This window comes from Ovis canadensis, chromosome 15 (assembly GCF_042477335.2).
Source record: "Ovis canadensis isolate MfBH-ARS-UI-01 breed Bighorn chromosome 15, ARS-UI_OviCan_v2, whole genome shotgun sequence".
In the NCBI taxonomy this organism is placed as follows: domain Eukaryota; kingdom Metazoa; phylum Chordata; class Mammalia; order Artiodactyla; family Bovidae; genus Ovis; species Ovis canadensis.
The window spans coordinates 25921637-25939987 of NC_091259.1; the positions used below are offsets into that span (position 1 = coordinate 25921637).

General features: G+C 38.5%; 1 protein-coding gene across 6 annotated transcripts in view; it reads right to left on the reverse strand.

The window, feature by feature from the left end:
• Nucleotides 1-781: 781 nt before the first annotated feature.
• Nucleotides 782-18351, reverse strand: part of POGLUT3 (protein O-glucosyltransferase 3) — a 33117-nt gene continuing 15547 nt past the window's right edge. For 4 of the 6 annotated variants that reach the window (XM_069554964.1, XM_069554963.1, XM_069554965.1 and 1 more), the window contains 7 exons: nucleotides 16603-16800; nucleotides 11917-12203; nucleotides 8522-8738; nucleotides 6658-6854; nucleotides 5173-5367; nucleotides 3229-3333; nucleotides 782-1966 (listed from right to left, as the gene is read on the reverse strand). In XM_069554964.1, the coding sequence (XP_069411065.1) occupies nucleotides 1841-1966; nucleotides 3229-3333; nucleotides 5173-5367; nucleotides 6658-6854; nucleotides 8522-8738; nucleotides 11917-12203; nucleotides 16603-16800 (1325 nt within the window). In that variant the 3' untranslated portion in view covers nucleotides 782-1840. The remainder of the gene's footprint in view (nucleotides 1967-3228; nucleotides 3334-5172; nucleotides 5368-6657; nucleotides 6855-8521; nucleotides 8739-11916; nucleotides 12204-16602; nucleotides 16801-18351) is intronic. The other 2 variants (XM_069554967.1, XM_069554968.1) reach the window with 1 other exon arrangement.

An 18351-nucleotide genomic window follows, 5' to 3' on the forward strand; every position in this document is an offset into this window, starting at 1 on the left:
GACATCTATTTAGCTAGCTCCCTCATGATGACTAACATGTTTCCAACATTTTATTGGGGTTTCTCTGGTGGTTCAAATGGTAAAGAATCCACCTGTAACGCAGGAGACCTGGGTTTGATCCCTGGGTTGGGAAGATCCCCTGGAGAAAGGAATGGTTACCCACTCCAGTATTCTTGCCTGTAACAAAATGTTGATAGCTTATTTTTGATAAATGTAGTTATTATATTAACTAACATACAGTCCATGGGGTCGCAAAGAGTTGGACACAACTGAGCAACTAACACTCTCACATATCCTCACACCCGTCTCCTCCACAGAATCCAGTCACTGCACAGCTTGCCCTTTATTTTATACTTGTGCACTGGCACTTCTGAGCAGCTGGCGTGTGGTAGTATTTTCCATAGACAGATGCTATAGGGGCTCAGTCATGTCCGGCTCTTTGCAACCCCATGGACTGTAGCCTGCCAGGCTCCTCTGTCCATGGGATTTTCCAGGCAAGAATACTGGGGTGGGTCACCATTTCATCCTCCAGGGGATCTTCCTGACCGAGGGATAGAACTCACATCTCCTACATCTTCTGTATTACAGGCGGATTCTTTATCCTGCTGAACACCAGGGAAGCCTTGGTTTTGATTACACCATTACAAAATGTGCTTTTGCTTTCATCTAGTTAAAAAAAAAATTCTGTGTCCCTATTGATGTTCAGTAAAGAATAAATATGGCTAATTTAAAGTGGTCACACTGTTTTACAGGTTAAGTAAATATTTCAATTAGAAGAGCAAATATTTTTAAATTGGGAGTGTGGATATTTCCTGTTTGGGGAGTGTGTTCTTTAATGAACTGAGTTTCAGATTGGTGATATTACAAGGAGTGTGTAATGAATTTCTGGGCTGTAAGTCTTAAGACTACACCCTGTCCTAAAAGGCAAAGTAAATTTCCAAAGTTTTTATCTTAGTAATACAGCACAGTGAAATACAGAAGGGGTACAGTGAAGAACAGATGCTTGCTTTTGTCATTAGCTTGTTAGTGAATCCCAAGATATCAGGCTTCCTGGAGCTTGTTGCAGAGGTACTCAAGCATCCCGTTTAAAGATTAAAAAGAATTAAAGATCCCTACCTGACTACAGTTATCATTTATCTATTCAAATATACAGATAATGAAGGTACCCATAGGATGCTCTCATCTATTTTAAAAAATTGGGTGGTCCTTGATGGGTGTCCAACTCAGATCAACTGGGAATTATTAGCTTAAGGCACTATCTCTGATTAATTTTGTCTTGGACCTTGAGTAAAGCTTAGTTAAAAGGATATGAATGAGCTTTAAAATAATTTCCCTCCACAGTATCCAAGCTACCTCTAATAACAGAGTCATTCTCATCTTCCTTAATTATTCATATCAGATCTTCCAAGAGGAAACTTGCTATTACTAAATGCCAAAAGCAGCTTGTAGCATCCTGCAAAATATATTTTCTTCATAACTGGAAGGGGAAGAGGGAAAGTGAACAAGGGATGGAAGCAAACCAATAAATACAATGTAAATAGTTTCATAGAAAGTTATTTATATTTTGGCAAGCCTCTCTATCTACTATGAACCCCAAGTTTTCTTTTTAGAGAAACTATGATGATGATGATAGCAGTTTTTACTGAAAAGATATTGATATACTAAGATATTTGGTAATACTTACTCTAATATTGCCCTGTCCATTCACATAGCATGAAACCATCAAGAGAAGCAGTCCCCTGCATCCAGCCTTCCAGGCTGTCTTCACAGCTTAGATTCCATCTGTATGCTGCCATGAAAGTTGTTACTGGCACACATAGGAGCGTGAATCTGGACTAACTTAAAGCTCTTGTCTTAAAGGCCTTTTCCTGTGGCATTGGCACAAAGATGCACTGTCATCTGGCTGAGGAACAAGTTCCATTCCATCACGTAGTTCAGGTTTGCTCAACTGGCGTTCAGCGTATTTCTGGAATGTGGAAAGATTAGTCCAAACTTCATTCCACTGAATCATCCCCACTCATGCTATTGTTTCTAGTTGCTGTGTATCTTCAGACTAAAACCAAAGGTCTGATTTATTTCACTCCTAAAGTGACATTTTAACTTTAGTTACGATAGGCACTAGTGTGCTATTTCATAATCTTACAAGGAACCCCAATCCACTATTTTATGCATAGGTAAGAACCCTCTTGGAAAGGGACATCAAACAAAGTGTTCCTACTTGAACAGCAGCACTTCTTGAATTCATCCTCCACATGTTAATAAATAATTAACATTGTTGAATGTTCAAATCAGTGAACAAAGATGATAAGCATCTCAAAGTAAAGTCTGTGGTTTTTATACATCCTTCCCTTTAGGCCTGTAGTCATACACGTTTTGCAAATGGTGATGGGACAGTGAAATGTCCCTCCACTTTGGCCACTGACTGAAATATTCCTTTACATTGGATTTTTCAGTTCTGTGGTTCCTCAGTATGCATGGTTCCACGTCCTCAGATCGTGCAGTACTGTAGTGAGCATGTACGTGCTCAGTTGTGTCTGACTCTTGTGACCCCATGGACTGTAGCCCACCAAGCTCCTCTGTCCATGGGATTCTCCAGGCAAGAACACAGGAGCAGGTTGCCATTTCCTTCTCCAGGGGATCTTTCTGATCCAGGGATCAAACCCACATCTCTTGCATTTCCTACATTGGCAGACGGATTATCACTGAGATACAAGGGAAGCCTCAGTACTGTAATATTTACTACTAAAAAAAAATCCGCATATAAATGGACCTGCATGGTTCAAACCCATTTTGTTCAAGGGTCAACTGTACTTTTCATGTTTGTTTTATACAACAAATTAAATATTTGCTTTCCACCCTGTACTGAGAGCAAAAGCATGAATCGTAATTAGTAAGGAGAATGAAGAGGTGGATATTTTGAGCAGAAAGAGATGTTAATGATCTCTAGTCTAACCCTCCTGTTTTCCATATGAGGAAAAATGTTCTCTGAGGTTCAGAGCTTTTAATCTATATTTGTAAGGTCTCTATAAGCATTGTTCTTCTAAAAACTGAACGGAGGTAAAAATATGGTGGCCACAAAAGTATTTAGCACTATCTTTCTATAGATTGGTACCTCAGGGTAGCCAGAGTTCCACAGGCTGACTCTTGAGCCCCTTCAGGAAGCAAGGACTCAGGCCATTTTTTGGCCTGAGGACATTCAACCAAGCAGGATGGATCCTCTGAACTGACCTGTAGTACTCTGTAATAGTAGCAGTAAAGCCGGTGTGGCTGTAGCAGATCCCTAGCAGTCAACTGTCCTTCTTTTGCAATCTTCTCGGCTTCTTCATCATTTTCCTGAAAAGTTTAAAAAGAGACAATGAATGAAAATTACTCCTGCAACCCACAGAGAAAGCTAAGAGGGAGGTAGGACAGATGTAGGGTTGAATGTGAACATCATGGGAGAGATGAAACATGATGAAAATATAACTTCAGAATGAGGCTATGGAAACAAAGTACTTTCCTGGACATCTCTGCTATATATGGAAATAATCATGCATGGTTGGGATCCCCCTAGTGCAACAGTCCACATACAGCCCCTATTGTGACCGTCTTGGTACTTTCCAAGCTACTCAGGGAATCTGGGGCTCATCATCTGTTCCCTCAATCTAATTCTCTCCGCTTGATATTAACATACAAACTAGAATAGAACGAATTAGTTTTTATGCTATAACATCTTATTTAAATATTTAGCTTGAACCAAAAATTGTTCTAAAAGGGTACTCATGAAAGACTGTGTTATTGTTGTAATCAAAAATTCAGTTATTAGTACTCACTGGCTATTCCTTCAATACCAGGAATAGTCAATATTCCTAATTATACTTTTATAAAATATCTAACATTATATGATGCTGCTCCCAGAAAAAGCCATTTGCAAGCCATTCTGACTCTTTATAAAGGGCCACAAAAATATTCTGTGTCAGGTATCCAGTTGTTTCCATAGCCACATTACTTCTCAGAAACAGAATAGACTTACAATGGAAAGGTAAATTTTATAATTTCACAATAAAATACAAGAGCTTTTTAGTATTCTTCCTTTAAAAGAAAGAATTCTTATTTTACGGAAAGCTTGTGATTCTTGGGATGTTGTATAGCATGCATTCATTAAGAACTTGTTATCCCGAGAAAACCATACAAAAAGATACATGCATCCCATGTTCATTGCAGCACTATTTTTAACAGCCAAGACAGCGAAGCAACCTAAGTGTCCACTGACAGATAAATGGATAAAGAAGATGTGGTGCATATACACAAATATGGCTGGAATATTACTCAGCCATAAAAAGTAGGAAATAATGCCATTTGCAGCTGCTGATACTGAATGAAGTTAAATACTGAGTGAAGTTAAGACTTAGAAAGACAAATATATGATAGTACTTACGTGTGGAATCTAAAAAAAAATGACACAAATGAATCTATTTGCAAAACAGAAATAGAGTCACAGATATAAAAAACAAATTATGGTTTCCAAGGGGGAAAGGGAAGGGATAAATTGGGAGATTAGGATTGACATAATATGCACTATTATATATAAAACAGATAACTAACAAGAACCTACTGTATAGCACAGTGGGCTCTACTCAGTCCTTTGTAATGACCTATATGGGAATAGAATCTGAAAAAGAATGGACATGTGTGTATGTATAACTGATTCACTTTGCTGTTCAGCAGACACTAACAGCACTGTAAATCAACTTTACTCCAATAAAAATTAATTTAAAAACTTGTGCCTTTTTTTCTAACTGGGGAAAACAAAAGGGTACCATAATTGCTCTAAATATTTTCTTGTGCATAAAGCACTTTAACCTTGGTCTTTTTAATCTGTAATTTGCATTTGATGTGTGTTACTTGTATTTGGTGTGTGTGCATGAATAGTGATCCTTTAGGAAAACCTATATTCTATGTAACACTGTACTTCAAATCTTCTAAAAATCCTCAAACATACTGATAGGGGGCATTCAAAATGGTTCTGATGTTGATTCTTCCTGATGTTGATTTCAGGGAAACAAAAATTTCACAAAATAAAATTTCATTTGCCTAAATTATGTCAAATTGTGTTATGATAAAACTTGTGTAACTAAATAATACTGGTGAACTTGTTATCGCCTAAAGAAATTAAAATTATGGAAAGCATACCTTGGCCCATTTAACTTTCTCTAGTAGATCACTAAGATTTCTTTTAATTGGAATATAATGTTTCCACGGCTTCAGTGCCATATAGAAATGTTCGTAATATGGTGAGTCCTGCTTCAGAACCAAACTGTCACCAAGCATGAGATATGGATATCTATAAGCAGCCACGGTCCCGTCCACGTTCACTTGATACTTGTACTAAAAGATTAAAACAAACATAAAAGTTTTAGCAGTCATTTGCTTCACTTCTGTGTCTGGTCAACATTGTAATATTAAATATAAAGAAATTATTTTCCAACTTAATATTTAGAAGCTTTACATTTTATTTTGTAACACACGTCTTCTCTTTGTATTAAAATCATAAGCAGCATTAGTCAGGTCAATTTTAAGAAATACAACATATTTAAAGATAAGGTGATAAATAATTTTAGGAAATAGGAATGCCTATTTTAACTATGTCTACGTAATGAGGAATTCAGATTTCTGTAACCAGGTAAGAAAACTATTTCCAAGGCTCTATATTTATTAAAGCTTAATATTGATAATAATTTACACTTTTATTTATACATTATTTCATTTGTTCCTTATACCCACGTAAATATGAAAAGGGAAGGCATTATCTCAAAGTTCGGTTTTGGAGCTGAGGAAACAGAAACCTGGAGAAGACCAAGGACTAGTGTGATGCTGGCGACACAGTACATATACTGTTGACATGTTTGTTGGATTAATAAACTTTGATTTACATTTCAAAATCATTTTTCATTCAATTATAATAATGTGAAGCAGATATCATCTCCTTTCTTATAAATGATAAAATTCATTTCAGAGATCTTTATAAACCTCTATTGTATGCACCCAAATCCCATGCTCTCTTCATTATACCACACTGAGAGGAAGAGGATATACAAATTTGTTAGTTAATTTTTTCTTAAATAATTGGTACCAAGGGCTTTAGATTTTGTCACAGCCAGTTAGTTTTGTCACGTTGTTCACACCTCTATCTCCTTGAGCCTCATATACGGTGCTCTGAAGGAGCTGAGCAGGCTCACATATGTTAGGGGTGAGAGGTGCTAAAGACATGACAGCCCCAAAGTTAGTAGCAGAGGCAGGACTAGAGCTGGGACTTGAACATCATTTTACTAGCATGAAATTCAAACTCTTTTTATTTACAAGATCATTTTATGTAAGAGACATTTATATTCCCAGTTTATTTAAAAAAATACGAAAAAGAGAAAAACATGGAAATATACCAAAATCCTAAATTAATCCTTGTTCTCTATTTTGAGTACTAAATACAGTTCTGAGCTATTTGTAGACAAAGTTAACAACAAATGAAAAAGAAACTGCATAAGTTTTGTAATTCTCTGAAAACAGCGTGTGTGCTGGGTCATAAAATCTGGGTAGAAATCTGCCCAACCCCACCTGTCTGTTTGACTTTTAACACAAGTTCATCACTTCATATCTATCCAGGAAGACCTAATCGCATACCTTAAAGAAGTCAAAGAAACCTATCAATTTAGCTTTTCCAAGCTCCTTTTCTTTCTCTTGGAAGAAGAAGTATCCTGTGATTCCTGCATCTAGTAGTTGTGGGTTTTCCTTGGACAGCTGCACCAACTGGAGCCTCTCCTCTCTGCTGTCTCTACCTCTGAAGAAAGCTTTCTCTGTTTTGTTGATCCAGGAAGGTCCTAGATGTTTGAGACCATAAAAAAATACTAATATGAATTTGACATTTTTGTATTATGGTAAGTATAATCATTTTTAATCTACCTTTGTTATTTAGATGCTAAAGCTCTTTTATCATCAACACATCTTCTAAAGTAAGTGTAACTTCTGAAAAATATGCTCTAATTTTTATCCTTTTGTGTACTAATGATAGCTCCCTCAAAAGGTTGAGTTCCTGTGGTATGACTTTAGGAATTATCCAAAACAATGCTGGATCAAGTTCAAACCAACAAGATTCCATGACTTGGTTCACATTAGTTTCTTCCATCTTTTGTGCTTCACACACACACACACACACACACACACACACACACACAGACTAGACTGCCATTCTTAGAGTGACTATAACAAACTATACAATTAAGTAATACCCACACAACTTTAATTCTTAGGTCGTAAGAATTTTAAGCACATCAATTTGAATATACTGAAGAATTTTTCTAATATGCTGCTAAATGAAAATACATATGTATAACTAAACTATGTATATATATTTATATTCTCTCTTTCCTGGGAGGGAAATAATCAGGAAGAATTAATTTAGATCTCTTTCTATCATTCTAAAAAGAAGTCATTAACACTTCTCAGTGTTCTAAGGGATAAATCATAAATCACAGAAACTAGGGGGATGGTCAACCTCTTTACTATTTTAGCACACTTTTCAGGAATTTACCGATATCAAATAAAAAGTAGGTCAGTTTTCATTTCCCATTACCTTTAGAGACTTTACAAGGAGTCTCTAGTCTTGTCTACAAAATAAGTCCACTTGAACTGCTCTAAATAGAAATGAAGCCTTGTAAAGACAGGCAGTGTTTTTTTCTACTCATGGAGTTCAGTTTAATAAAATGGTGTGTATTACCATAAACCTAAGGCCATTAAATATGAGGGAAGGAATTCATATTGTAAAGGATCAAGAGAGACAGAAACAGGAAAGAGAATTTCTTACTGGAGGTTGTAATATCCAAGTTATATCATAGTTCTCTTACATATGAATATAACTTTATATTTTTCAGAATTTATATCCAGCAATATAAAGGCACTGGAGTCACCATTAAGTGAAAGTTTTACCAAATACATATTTTTACGGGACTTCTCTGGTGGTCCAGTGGTTAAGGATCCATCTTGCAATGCAGGGGAGGCAGGTTTGATCCCTGGTTGGAGAACTAAGGTCTCGTGTGCCACGGAGCAACTTAGGCCACGCATGACAATTACTGAGCCTGCACACCACAACTAGAGAGTCTGAGTGGCAACAAAAAATCCTGCATGATGCAACGAAGATTCCCCAAGTTGCAACTAAGACCCAATGCAGCCAAATAAATAAATAATACAATTTTTAAAAGAAAGTGAATAAAAAAAATTTTTTAATATATTTTAAAATGGTATTTACATGTGACCAACTCAAAGGAGACTCAGTTATAGTAGGTTTTGGACATTACTAGCCCAGCTCATTTATCTTTGATTTTTGAATTAAAAGAATCCTAAACAAAAACCACTTTAGAGTTTAGACTGCTGTTTTTCTCTTTTCCTGGTTAGAAAAGAACAATGGTTATTTAAATATGTAGACTCACTCTCTCTGAGTGAACATTCACCTTTTTTACTTTTAAGCTTTTTCTTAGAGAATGACTTTTACCTGTATTTCCCTGAATAGATAGGAGATCATTTGTAACACCCCTCAAAGCTTCCAGCGTAGAGTGGGTGATGTCATATGTTGGAAGGATAACATCTTGTGAATCCAGAGAGCCACACCATGAAATGATAGGTAAAGGGCCAGGGGTTTCATTGACTTTTCGATGCTCCAAAGGCCAGTCTCCAAGATTAACATAAAATTCTAAATCTGGGAGAAGGACCTAAATAAACAAAAGAATGTTTATCAGTGTCGGGAAGACCTCAGTCTTTGATACGAAATGCTTTGGTTCTTTGACTTTTAAAAAAATTCTGATAAAACAAATTTGAAAATAGAAGAGAGAAGGATGCTTCTCAGTCATCAGTAGTATCAGATAATCAAGGGGCTTCCCCGGTGGCTCAGTGGTAAAGAATCCTCCTACCAGTGCAGGAGACACAGGTTCAATGCCTGAGTAGGGAAGATCCCACATGCTGCAGGGCAACTAAGCCCATGCGCCACAACTACTGAGCCCACGTGCTGCAACTACTGAAGCCTGTGTGCCCTACGGCCCATGTTTGCCAACAGGAGAACCCACAGCCATGAGAAGCCCGCACACCACAGCTGGAAAGTAGCACCAACTCACAGCAACTAGAGAAAAGCTGTGCAGCAACAAAGACCCAGCACAGCCAAAAATAAACAAATAAAAATTTTTTTTTTTAAGCAAGAAGAAAATCAAGGGTGAGGATGATGCACGACAATTCACTTAAGCAGGAATTAGCCACCTCTCTTCAGAGCTGGCATTTAAAACTGTTGTGTTTATGTAATTATAGGTATGGAAACTTTGCAGAAAGGCGTGAATGAATGGTTTCAAGCACCCTTTCTGCCAGCAGCCTAAGTGAGAATCTATAAATTTAGACCCAAGCCCTTGGTTTTCCTTTGCTATCAAAACTCTTTATAACAACCATGTTTGTTTTTGGGATCTGCTATCCATTTCCATCTTCATGCTCAATGCCTTAGTTTAGGCCTTTATCATCTCTTCCCTAGATTGTTCCAATATTTGTCCCTTACTAGATGTTCTGATTCATCTCCTGCTGTCCACATTGTTGTTCAAATTTCTAAAACCCAAATTAATGTTACTGCAAAGCTTAACAATACCTTAATCCTATAGGACAAGGTCTAAACCCCCTGGCTGGAATTCAGGCCCTCACTATCTTGCTCCAGCTTAGCTTTGAATCTCATTTTCCATCTGCCCAAGTACCAGAAAACCTTACTCTCTGAAAATCCCACCCACCTTGACATGTAATTCTCTTAAATTAGAATGCCCTTCTCCTACTTATTCACTTGGCAATCTCTTTTCATCCTCCACACCCAGAGCAAATGTTACCTCCTCTATGACTCGCCTTCCTTGGACATTTTAACTCTGGGTACATACTTTTCTTATGTGCCTATCGTGTTGTGGTATAATGTTGCTTGTATTCATATCCCATCCTCACTTCCGAATAACAAAAACAAGTTCCCCTAGAGTGAGCTGTTCAAAAACCAGAGGTGAGTCTTGTTTATCTTAAATCCATTTTTAGTCACTGGGCAAAGAACCTGGAACAAAAGGGAAGGGCAAAATATGATTCTTCACCCTAGTGCTCCCCTACTATCATTTAGTAGCTTATTTAATAAGGGATTCCTTGGTGGCTCAAACCGTAAAGAGCCTGCCTGCAATGCAGGAGACCCAGGTTCGATCCCTGGGTTGGGGAGATCCTCTGGAGAAGGAAATGGCAACCCACTCCAGTATTCTTGCCTGGAGAATCCCATGGATGGAGGAGCCAGGTGGGCTATAGTCCATAAGCGCCACATCAGAAGTTCTCACTGTAGAGGAGGATTTCTCAATCTTGGCACCACTGACATTTTGGTCTGGGTAATTCTATTCTGTGGGCGTTGTCCTGCACATTGTAGAATTAGCAGAATCCCTGGCCTCTACCCACCAGGTGCAGTAGCAAGTCCCCAGTTGCAACATTGCTAAATTCCTCTCAGAGGCAAATCATTCCTAGTTGAAAACCACATAAGCACAGAGATACATAAACACAGGGCAGAGTGGACTGGTGGTAGTCCAGGAAGAAGGAACTGCCTTTAGGATCAGATGCCTATAATATGCTCATATGATGGGCTGATGGGGAGGCAGGAGGCAACTCTTATTTAAAATAAGAATCGATTGCAGTCCCATATTTCATGTGCTTGGGAATATATAAGTCATGTCAGGAAAGGTGGCTTTTGGGTAAGAAAACTACCTTCATGGCCCTTCTAGATGAGAGAGGTAAAAAAAAAAAATGCCCATTCTTCCTCTTTTATTCTGCACGATTGGGAATAAGGAATAACGAAAGGTAGTTTGAATTGCTCTGCTTAGGAGGATTTATAGAAGTTTTGTAAATATGGAAAGAGGGGCTGAATAGCGGGATAGAAGGAGGAGGTACTGGGGATGTGAAATCTTTTGGAAAACAGAAGCTCCAGTCATGTTTCATCGGAGAAGGCAATGGCAACCTACTCCAGTATTCTTGCCTAGAGAATTCCATGGACAGAGGAGCCTGGTGGGCTATAGTCCATGGGGTCACAAAGAGTCGGATACGACTTTGCCTGTGTGTACTGAACTGTAACTTCCTCCAATTTTAAAGGAAAACTGGAGAAGGAAATGGCAACCCACTCCAGTGTTCTTGCCTGGAGAATCCCAGGGATGGGGGAGCCTGGTGGGCTGCCGTCAATGGGGTCGCACAGAGTCGGACATAACTGAAGCGACGTCGTAGTAGTAGTAGTAGTAGTAGTAGTAGTAGTCATGTTTCATAAGAAGCCTAGACGTGAAGATCAAGGTCAGCCAGTGAGAAATTCCCAGAGGTAAGGATGACTCAAGAGTCTGATTTTACACAGGGATGTCTATTTTTACATGTTAGGATTTTTGTTTGGCCTATTCTACATTGGCACAAAATAACCTCTCTCTGGTACCTCAACATTCAACAAAGTGTGCCATGCACAGGATCTTTTAGAAGCACTTTGGATTAAAACAATGAAAATGTGTCCTAAGTTCAACTTATTTTGAGGTGACAAGAAGAAAACTGCTGCAGGAAGTGAAATCTGAATGGAAGGAGTATTCAGCAGGAATGGGGAAGCTGAAGAATTCACCTTGCAACTATAAATGTCTGTCACAGAAGACTTGGGAGAGTGTTATATGGTCTACCTACCTGAGATGGGGCTCAAACTATTTAACTTAAATATTAAAGGAAAAAGAAATCCAGCTGATCCATAATTAGGTGGTAGACAGATATACGTTTTCAAGCTTGGAATCCGTTTTCATTCTTTACCATTATTATTCTAAGAATTAAATGTCTCAAATAAATATTTAAACTATTTTGGTTTTGGAATCAACGAATTCATTCTCATACCTTTCTTGTCAGTGACAGCAAAATCTCATCTGAGAACATTTTGAAGTCTGTGTATTTCCCTAAAGATCTTCGGTAGATGTGGTTATTGAGAATCGTGTAATGAACAATAGCACCCCTCTCATCCCCAAACCTTTTCGGAACTTCAATTAGCATCTGTTGGAGATTAATGCTGGGGAAAGAAGCAAAATCTTTTTCAATCTGTGGTTCCTTGTCTGGACAAGACAGAGTTTTCTGCCAGGCCTGAGGATCCTCTTCTGGACACTCACAGTACTCATGGTATACTGGTCCTAAGGAAAGCAAAACATGTGGAATGCCAAGCTCCATTAACAAGCAAAGCAACACAAGGAGTTGTTTCTGCCACTGATGTGAGCATGGGATGACTTCTTGGTAAACTCTAAGATTATCCAGACAGGGATAATCTACTGTAAACAAATCAGTGGTGAAAGTAATGTCAGAGTCTTGTGCTCTTACCTCTGACCCCTTTTCACCCCACCCTAGATAACCTAGTATAGCATATACTCCCCCAATGTAACATATAGCATATTATCTCCCAATGTGACCTACTCATTCAATTCACTGATAAATTTATTTCCAATGAGCTATAAACGGCTGATGAGCATAAAACTTACATTTCAACAAGGAAAGAGAGAATGTATCCCTTTTTAGGCATGATTATGTAGTAAGGCTGGTGATTTTTAAAGACAAGATGAGGTCTCTTCCTCTGAATCCCTAAAATTACCTCCATCAGCACATCTCAGAAAGGAAATATGAAACTCAGGGACATCTTGAAGTGTAAGCTTAAAGTGGTCAGACATAAGTATGAAACTATTCTGAAGACTCATTTAAAAAAGAATTTGTGCAAAAATTATCTTATTTTACAATATAGCCATATTTAATATAAAAATAATTTTAAAAGCTATTTAAATTTTTTTGAGGATTTCTACTTCAGACCAGCATAAGAAATAGGGGTCAATTTAGCTTCCTAATGAAAACTACCAAAATATGGATAAAATATATGAAACAATAGTTTTTTAAGACATTGGACATTAGGAAATGAATAGAGTTTGAGAGATGACAAACAAATGATGTAAACTCTATAGTTCCTCAAGTTTACTGCCCAAGGGAGTTTCTAGGTTGTGCAACAGGGAGGAACCATCTGGGCAGAGCCCAGAAGTCTCACTGAGTTGAGACAGAGCTGAAAGTCCAAGGCAGCCAGAAGTTGTAGAACATTCTGCACAGAGACAGAACTCGAGAGATCTGTACAAGGTTCCCCTCAAATATTTAAGGCATACTGAGCAATATATATATGTTTGAATAAACTGTCCAAAACAAAGAAAGAACTATCCATGAGGCCATAAGGATTAGAGGCAAAAGTACCTATGGTTCATACAGGGCTGGAAAAAGTGCCTATTCATACAAACCAAACTGGAAAGCATCCTAATTCATAGAAATTGGATAGAATATGCAGAGATGTATTGCCTGAGTAGTAAGGAATAATTAGCCCTAGACTAAACATGGCTTTCGACCTGCCTAATAAATTGTAAAAGAAAATTTGAAGGATCAACTTACTTCCAAACAACTTAATTGCATCCTAGAGAAAAGCTCAAGAAGACGAGAAAGCATTGAGCAATGAGAAATACACTAGATAAAATTAATGACAAATTGAACATAATAGAAAGATTGTAAACTTAAACATATAGAAACTATACAAAATAAAATGGAGAAAAATATAATTTTACATGAAAAGAGCATAATTGAGTCATGGGATAATTTCAAGTCTAATGTATGGGTAATTAGAATTCTTGGAGGAGAGCAGAGATAGAACAGAAAAAATATTTGAAGAACTTATGGCCACTTATATGCTGGATTTGATGAAAGCTATAAACCCAAAGATCCACAAATCTCAAGCGTAAGAAATATGAAGAAAACTACACCAAAGCACATAATAATCAATTTGTTCAAAATAACTGATAAAGAGAAAAATATTTAGCAGGGGACCAAGGATATAGAAAATGGCAGATTTATAACTGGAAATAATGCAAGTGAGCAGATATAGAAGACAGCAGAACAATATACTTCAAGTATTCAAAGAGGGAAAAAAACTTGTCAATCAAAAGCAAAGGAGAAAAGGAAAGAATAATTCATTTGAATGCAGAGTTCCAAAGAATAGCAAGGAGAGATAAGAAAGCCTTCCTCAGTGATCAATGCAAGAAAACAGAGGAAAACAATAGAATGAGATAAACTAGAGATCTCGTCAAGAAAATTAAGAGATACCAAGGGAACATTTCATGCCAAGATGGGCACAATAAAGGACAGAAATGGTCTGGACCTAACAGAAGAAGAAGATATTAAGAAGAAGTGGTAAGAATACACAGAAGAACTGCACAAAAAAGATCTTCATGACCCAGATAACCATGATGGTGTGATCACTCACCTAGAGCTAGACATCCTGGAATGCAAAGTCAAGTGGGCCTTAGGAAGCATCACTAGGAACAAAGCTAGTGGAGGTGATGGAATTTCAGTTAAGCTATTTCAAATCCTAAAAGATGATGCTATGAAAGTGCTACACTCAATATGCCAGCTAATCTGGAAAACACAGCAGTGGCCACAGGACTGGAAAAGGTCAATTTTCATTCCAATCCCAAAGAAAGGCAGTGCAAATGAATGTTCAAGCTACTGCACAATTGCACTCATTTCACATGCTAGCAAAGAAATGCTCAAAATTCTCCAAGTCAGGCTTCAACAGTACGTGAACCGAGAACTTCCAGATGTTCAAGCTGGATTTACAAAAGGCAGAGGAATCAGAGATCAAATTGCCAACATACATTGGATCATAGAAAAAGCAAGAGAGTTCCAGAAAAACATCTACTTTTGCTTCATTGACCACACTAAAGCCTTTGACTGTGTGGATCACAACAAACTGAGGAAAATTCAAGAGATGGAAATACCAGACCACTTTACCTGCCTCCTGAGAAATCTGTATGCAGGTCAAGAAGAAATAGTTAGAACCATACATGGAACAACACACTGGTTCCATATTGGGAAAGGAGTATGTCAAGGCTGTATGGAGAAGGTGATGGCACCCCACTCCAGTACTCTTGCCTGGAGAATCCCATGGATGGAGGAGCCTAGTAGGCTGCAGTCCATGGGGTCTCGAAGAGTCGGACACGACTGAGCAACTTCACTTTCCCTTTTCACTTTCATGCATTGGGGAAGGAACTGACATCCCACTCCAGTATTCTTGCCTGGATATCCCAGGAACTGGGGAGCTGGGTGGGCTGCTGTCTGTGGGGTTGCACAGAGTCGGACATGACTGAAGCGACTTAGCAGCAGCAGTAGCAGCAGCAGCAACAGCAGCAGCAGCAAGGCTGTATATTGCCCCCTGCTTATTTAACTTATATGCAAAGTACATCATGTGAAATGCTTGGCTGGATGAAGCACAAGCTGGAATCAAGACTGCCGGGAGAAATATCAATAACCTCAGATATGCAGATGACACTACCCTGATGGCAGAAAGTGAAGAGGAACTAAAGAGCTTCTTGATGAAAGTGAAAGAGGAGAGTGAAAAGCTGGTTTAAAACTCAACATTCAAAAACAAAGATCATGACATCCGGTCCCATCACTTCAGGGCAAATAGATGGGGAAACAATGGAAACAGTGACAGACTTTGTTTTCTTGGGCTCCAAAATCAGTGCAGATGGTGACTGAAGCCATGAAACTGAAAGTTGCTTGCTCCTTGGAAGAAAAGCTATCACCAACCTAAACAGCACATTCAAAAGCAGAAACATTACTTTGTCAGCAAAGGTCTGTCTGGTCAAAGCTATGGTTTTTCAAGTAGTCATGTATGGATGTGATAGTTGGACCATAAAGAAAGCTGAGCACTGACGAATTGATGATTTTGAACTGCAGTGTTGGAGAAGACTCTTGAGAGTTCCTTGGACTGCAAGGAGATCCAACCAGTCTATCCTAAAGGAAATCAGTCCTGAATATTCATTGGAAGGACTGATGTTGAAGCTGAAACTCTCATACTTTGGCCATGTGATGCGAAGAACTGACTCTTTAGAAAAGACCCTCATGCTGGGAAAGATTGAAGGCATGAGGAGAAAGGAATGACAGAGGATGAGATGGTTGGATGGCATCACTGTCTCGATGGACATGAGTTTGAGCAACCTCCAGAAGATGGTGATGGACAGGGAAGCCTGGCATGCTGCAGTTCACGGGGTTGTAAACAGTCAGACATGACTGAGCAAATGAACTGAACTGAACTGATAATTCTACCTGGCAAAATATCTCTCAAAAATAAAGACAAAATAAAGATATTATCAGATATCTAAAAGCTGGAAGAACTAATCACCATCATCCTCACATTAAGTGAAAAGTTAATAGGAATTCTTTAGGTAAAAGGCAAATAGTACTAACTGAAAACATGTATCTATGCAAAAGAATGAAGAGTACTAAATATGGTAACTACCTGGGTAAATACACAAGAATATTTTTGCTTGTCATTTAAATCTGTTTAAATTACTTAGTTTTTCTCTCCCATAAGATATCAAGAGAATTGAATTCCAGGAGGTACATATATCACATTTATCCTTTTGCACATGTCTTTAACATCATCATAATGCAATCTGAAAGCTATGGGTTCTACACGTAAGGTTGGCTCTGGTTTATGTAATAATTACTTACCTTTCAAAATATAGGGAGACTGAGCAACATGTTCATCACCATAAAGGACTTCTATCTTCAGCCCTTTACTGACAGTTTCATACATCCTATATCGCATCAAAAATGTTCCATCGTTCCTGTCCAAAGGTTTAGGGACATGAATCCGAACTAACTCTTTAGGTGACAGAGATTTGATTACTACTCTGAAGAGTGTTTGACCTGGAAAAAAAAAAAAAAGTATAAGTAATTCTATTTCATGGTTCTGTTTCACAGAAGTTTATTTTTTCTTCTACTTAACGTTCACAGAAGTTTATTATTTTTACCATTTCATCAATGGTAAACAAAATTATTTTAGTTTTGTAGATCTTTGACACCAGGAACTATATTTGGTTTAGGTCTTCTAAACCAAGCAACTGAGGCCTGCACTCAAGATAGCAGAATAGAAGGACATGTGCTCATCTCCTGTGAGAGCACCAGAATTGCAAGTAGCTATTGAAGAATCACTAACAGAATGCTGGTACCCAATAAAATAAGATACCCCACACCAAAAAACAAAGAAGAAGCTGGAGTGAGATGGTAGGAGAGGTACAATCACGAAAAAATCAAATCCCATACTGACCAGATGGGTGACCGACAAACTGGAGAAAAATAATACCAAAGAAGTTCTCCCACGTTGTGAAGGTTCTGAATCCCATGTCAGTCTTCCCAGCCTGGGAAATCTGACAAGGCAACTGGGAATCCCCAGGGAATCTGACCTTGAAAGCCAGCAGGACTTGATTATAGGACTTCCACAGGACTGGGGAAAAAGACTCCAGTCTTGCAGGGCACAAACAAAATCTTGTACACACCAAGACCCTGAGGAAAGGAGCACTGACCCCACAGAAGACTGAACCAAAACTACCTGCCAGTGTTTGAGCGTCTCCTATAGAGGTGTGGGTTGGCAGAGGCTCACCACAGGGATGGGGGAACTGGCGGCAGCAGTCCTGGAAGGTTCCTCTTGGCATAAGCCCTCTTGGAGGTTGCCATTAACCCAACCATAGACCCCAGGGTTGGGTTGCCTCAGGCCAAACAACTAATAGGGACGGAGCACAACCCTACCCATCAGCAGAGAATTGGGTTAAAGCTTTACTGAGCAAGGCCTTGCCCCCCAGAGCACGACCCAATTTCTCCCACCACCAGTCACTCCCACCAGGAAGTTTACACAAGTCTCTCAGGCTCCTCCATCAGAGGGCAGACAGAAGCAGCAAGAAGTACCACAATACCACAGATGTGAGAAAAAACCATATCACAGAAAGTTAATCAGGATGAAAAAGCAGAAAGCTATCTGCCAAATGAAGGGACAAGATAAAGCCCCTGAGAAAACAACTAAATGAACTGGAGATAGGCAACCTTCCAGAAAAAGAATTCAGAATAATGATAATGAAGATGATCCAGGATCTTGGGAAAACAATGGAGGAGATGCAAGAAATGCATACCAAAGATCTAGAAGAACCAAAGAACAAAAAAACAGAGATTGAATAATACACTAGAAGGAATCAAGAGCAGAACGACAGAGGCAGAGAACAGATAAGTGACCTGGAGGGCACAATGGTATAAATCAATGCCACAGAACAGAATATAGAAAAAATATATATAACAAAAAAAAAGGAAGACAGCCAAAGAGACCTGTGACACATTAAATGCATCAACATTCACATTCTAGGGGTCCCATAAGGAGCAGAAAGACAGAAAGGACCTGAGAAAATATTTGAAGAGATAATAGCTAAAAAC